This window comes from Camelus bactrianus, chromosome 11, assembly GCF_048773025.1.
Source record: "Camelus bactrianus isolate YW-2024 breed Bactrian camel chromosome 11, ASM4877302v1, whole genome shotgun sequence".
NCBI classification, from domain to species: domain Eukaryota; kingdom Metazoa; phylum Chordata; class Mammalia; order Artiodactyla; family Camelidae; genus Camelus; species Camelus bactrianus.
The window spans coordinates 40,394,354-40,399,374 of NC_133549.1; the positions used below are offsets into that span (position 1 = coordinate 40,394,354).

General features: G+C 53.8%; 1 protein-coding gene across 1 annotated transcript; it reads right to left on the reverse strand.

Annotated features, from left to right (window-relative positions):
- Positions 1-429: 429 nt before the first annotated feature.
- HPS6 (HPS6 biogenesis of lysosomal organelles complex 2 subunit 3) lies at positions 430-3,574 on the reverse strand. Its single transcript, XM_010971003.3, has one exon. It carries the CDS (start codon positions 3,408-3,410, stop codon positions 999-1,001), a length of 2,412 nt encoding a protein of 803 aa, XP_010969305.2. The 5' UTR covers positions 3,411-3,574; the 3' UTR covers positions 430-998.
- Positions 3,575-5,021: the final 1,447 nt, after the last annotated feature.

Consider the following 5,021-nt stretch of genomic DNA (forward strand, 5'->3'; position numbering starts at 1 on the left):
AAAGTGTTAAAAAAATAAAGATCAGCAGAGTGCCTGGCACATATTAAATGCTCATAAATGTTAATTTCATTATTGAAAGTGGCCGTTTTAGCCAACAGATTGACATTCAACCACTCCTTCTATAACCCATAAATCTAATAGTCTCTCAGCTGTTCAAAAACACACCAACCACATTTCTCTGTGTTTTCCAACACCAATGGTCAATTCTCTGTGGACACCAATTGGGTGCCCTACAAGTCAACTCAATTTTGACACTAATTACATGGAGTTAGCACAGACAGGTTAAGGGCTCAATCCCACAAGACTGCCCACACTTCAAAAACCAGTCACAAGTCACTGTACTTCTGACTGGCTAGTTATAAATGAGTTCCCATGATATAAACTGGTTTGATAATTTGCTAGAATGGTTCACAGAATCCAAGGAAATACTTCACTTATGTTTACAGGTTTATTAAAGGACACAGTAGCCAGATGGAAGAGATACTGAGGGCAAGGCATGGTATGGGGTGTGCGCATGGGGCTCCCATGCCCTTTCTGGGTGTGTCACCCTCCCACCAAGCCAGAAGCTCATCAAATTTCCCTGTTCAGGAGTTTTTACAGAGCTCAATCTCTAGCCCCACTCCCCTCCCAGGAGGCTGCAGATGGGGCTGAAAGTTCCAACCCTCTCATCACTTGGCCTTTCTGGTGATCAGCTCCACCCTGAGGCTAGGGGTCCCCACATTAAGTTACCTCATTAGTATAAATACAGGTTTGATCTAAAGGGGCTTGTTATAACAAAGACACTTCAATCACTTGGGAAGTTCCAAGGTTTTAGGAGCTCTGTACTAGAACAGAAATCTGAGGACAAAGACCAAACATATTTTTTACACCACAATATTTAACATACATATATAAAGGTTGCTCCAAAAGAGAGAAGAGTATTGCACCCACAGGTCCCACGCTGGCCCCTTCCAACTCCTAGGCACCCTTCCCTGATCACTGAGTTCTAGAAACAATTTTCAGCCTGTGTCAGTTACACCAAGGCCCTGTTCTGGTAATGCCCAGGCCTCCAGGCCTGGGTGCTCTGATGCCTGGAGGGTTGTCATAGGTCCTCGAGGTGGGGTGGGGGGTGGAGTGCCTGAGTCCCCTAGGATGTCCTCATACAGGCTTAGAACTGACCCTGAGGGCTGTCCTTGAGTCCCAGTCTGCTCCAGCAGGGTTCTGAGCAAGCCCACAGTGAGAGAAGGCTCTGCCCCAGGCTCAGGGAATGGGGTGGGGGGCTCCAACTCATCTGGGAGGTGTGTCCGCAGTAGAAGCAGGAGCTCAGCTGGAGCTAGGTCTGGTGGGCACAGGCGGCAAAGGAGGGGGAGGTGGGCATCAAGTCGACGGTGCTGGGCAAATTCAGCCAACAGCAGTTTGAAGATCTCACTTCGAAGCAAGGGACTGGAAGGGCTGAGGGCCAGGCCAGCCTCTAGAACCCGCTCCCACTGCTCCTTTTGCACCAGCTGTCCCACAGCTTGGAGCACAGCTTTGGGCCGCCCACTACCCAAGAGCAGGTCCAGCTCTAGTGCTTCCGGCCTAGTCCCATCCTTACCTAGTACTGCCAGGGCTCGGCGATAGAGGGGCAGCCCTGGACCCCCTGCCCCCCAGCCAGGCCCACCCTGCTGCTGTGCCAGCTCCACAAAGGGCGGTAGCCATTGTGGCTCCAGCCGGCAGAGGCACTGGCACAGGAGTTCAAAGAGGGGCAGCATCCCATTTGGTGGTTCCTTTCCAGTTGCTGTACCCGCCAGTACCTTCTTCCACACGTCAGGGGGAGCTTGGGACCTCAGCCTGCCATTCCCATCTGGCTGGAGCTGCAGGGCCCTGAGGATGGCACCCCAGGCTGCTGTAGGAAGGGTTTGGAAAATGGTGTTGAGCTGAGTCAGCTGGTCTCCCACCAACTCAGTCCTCAGCAGGCGAGCCACTTCGTGCTCTGCCAGCTCAGTCCAGCCAGCCTCCTCCTCATCCCCAGCCACCAGCTGGGCTTTGAGATGCTCTAAACCCCGGTAATCCCGAAGCTCGGCCCTCAGTGTGGTCAATAGTGTAGATGGGGATACGTGACCCTGGAGGATGGAGGCCAGGGCCTGAGGCGCCCGGAATGTGCTGTTGTGTCTCAGTTCCTCTGGGGTAAGCTGCGCACCCCGCAGGCTCCGACGCTGGTAATACTCACAGGCCTCCTCAAACACCAGGTCTTCAGCTGAAGGCAGCTCAAGGCCCTGCAGGGTGCCCCAGCCTACTCGAAACAGACCCAAGGCTGAAAGCAAACGAAGACCACCTCGGGTCTCCAGCTCTTCCTCATCTTCCGTGCCAGGGGCTGGGGGTTCCAGCAAATGTACTCGGTCTGTACTTAGGACCTTCCTCTCTAGCAGCTGCCCACTGCCCATGTCCAGAAGTTCTAATGTGGAGCCTAGCACACAGGCCAGAGTGCCATGAAATGTGCCCAGTGCTGCAGACCCTGCCAAACCAACAGGTGCCTCCTGCAGGGTGCCAACAGCCCGGGTACCACCGTGGGGCTGCACGAGGCTCACAGCGCCTCTAAAGTCAAGCCACAGCAGGCCATGGGGAGTTGGGGCCCAGGTATGTACAGTCAATGGCTGTCTGGGGGATAGCAGCCCAGGAAGGCCTCGGAGCAGGGTCCGGAAGTCCCATGTGTCCCCTCGTCCAGGATTTAGGCTTTTACTGTGGGAGAGGCCAAGACACGGGGCAGCCACCACCACCTTGCCCTTGCCTGGGCTCCAGATGAGCAGAATGTGGCCCACACCAGGCCAGGTGGTGGCAGTGGGCACTAGGAAGACGTCCTTGCGGGAGGCCAGCAGCCCGAAAAAGGGGCAGTGGTGCAGCAGGATGTGGGTTCGGCCCAGGTTGGTGCCGGCCTCCCCGCTGGGCTCCAGAGTCCGGACGCACACACAGTGGCTGAAAGCCACTGCGGGAGGCCCTACCTGGCCCTCAGAGCTGGCCTGACGCTCCTCGCACCACACGAGGCGGCCTCGGGGCGCCGCCACGGCCACTACGCGGGCTCCACCACCCGGACACAACTCGGTGCTCTGCAGCATCCGCCAGCCAGGCCCCATCTCAGCGCTCCACACCTCGGCTAGGCCACTCTCCCACACCAGGACCAGAGCCGGTCGCGCGGGCCACGGCAGGAAGAAGGCATCTAGCGGTGAGGACTGGCCAGCTGGCCAGGTACGTTCCAGCTCTGGGCCGGGTCCACGCACCGCGACCAGCAGCTGCGGGGCCGGCGCCCCCGGGGGTCGCAGCAGCAGCAGGTGGCGGCCGTCCGGGCTGCAGCGGACTCGGACAGCTGGGTCCCCAGCCAGCAACTCCCGGAGCTGGGCCGCGCCGCTGAAGTTGCTCAGGTCCGTGAGCAGGCGCAGAGTCCCGGCACGCTTCATGACGCCGCCCGCGCCGTAGCACACCCAGGCCCGCCGCCCCGTGGGGCGAGGCCCGGCTCTCAGTCAGGGTTCCCGCGGGAGGTCGAATGGGCTGAGACTTCCGTCCTACGCCGATGAGGTGAGCTAAGAGTCGGCCCCGCCTTTCCCGGCTAGCTCGGGACCTGCCCCTGTTTACGTCCGGCCCGCGCAACACCGCCCACCAGGGGCGGAGCCGGGGTGGGATCGGTGAGCCTCGCTGGGGGTGGAGCCTCCCGAGCATCCTAGGGTCTCAGCGACTTGGACCTCGCCAGCTCTTGGGACGCTCTCTGAGATGTAGGCCCGCAGCCCCAGGGCCCAGAGACTGACTCAGGAATCAGGATTCCAGCCCTCTCAGCCTTGAACTGATAGCGTCCAACTCCCAAGGCTTCCCTTTCCTCCAAGCCTCGCTCTCTCTCACACAGATTTATTCACCCATTTATTCATGAATTTTTTTTACTGAGTACTTACTAAATTCCAGGCTCTGAGTAGATAACCTGAACAAAAGAGAAAACCTCAACTTAATGGAGATGACAATCTAGTGGAAAACAATAATAATAATAATAATAATAATAATAATAATAATAATAATAATAATAATAATAATAGTAATAGCTAGTACTTCCTTAGCACTTATTGTGTGACCCACCCCACCCACCCCATCTCCTTTTACAGATAAGAAAAACGAAGCAAGAGAGATAAATGGACCGAGATCACACAGCTATTAAGCGGTAGAGGTGGGATTTGAACCATAGGCAATCTGGGTCCAGAATCACCAAACCACTTTACCATATCAACAGTTCATCACCCAAACTAACATTTTGCTAGAAAACAAAATATATACTTCAATAGCATGGAGTCTGTGTGTAATCTCTCCAGCAACACCTAAATATTGACATGCAGGAGTCCTTTCCATTCCTGACTGCCTTCTCAGGGTATTCTTCCCTCTTCCTTGAGCCTTACCTCTTCCTCCCTTTCCACACAACTTCCCTGAGAACTGCATCCATTTCTATTTCATTAGCCTCATTCTGTCCTCTTGCTCTCAGGATAGAAACACCCTCCAGTCTGTCCTATCTTAGTAGTCACTGTTTCATTCTCATCTCCAAACTTTACCTCTACCACTCCCTCTCCCTTTTCTTTCACAGTCTTGCAAAGATCCTCTAGCACTTGTTGCCTCTACTTTTTCTCCTTCCATTCACTCTTCAAACCATTACTTATCTGAAGTAGATTTTCCCGAGGTCTTTAAGTTATTTTAATTTCCTTTTCTCTTTGAGACATTTGACGGCTTCCTTATTGAAAGTCCCTCCTGTGGTTTCCAAAGCATCTTTCTCCTCTACTTTTCCTCTTTTTCAGACAGTACTGTCTGCAGAATTTTGTTTGCCATTGGTTCCTCTTCCTCCACGAGCCTTTAAATGCTGGTTTTAAATTCCATTTGGAGCCCTTTTCTCTTTTTTCTCCCTTATTATTATTTTTGTTAACCCTCTTCTTAGGCCATTTCTTCCCTTCTAATGGCGTGGACCATTACCACTAAGCCAATGGCTCCAAAATGTTTATCTACAGCCCAATATCTCTGCTGAGTTTCAATAAAGGATATCC

What these genes read in the sequence shown, in the direction of transcription:
- HPS6 (XM_010971003.3), bottom strand. Translation starts at nt 3,410, where the DNA reads ATGAAGCGTGCCGGGACTCTGCGCCTGCTCACGGACCTGAGCAACTTC.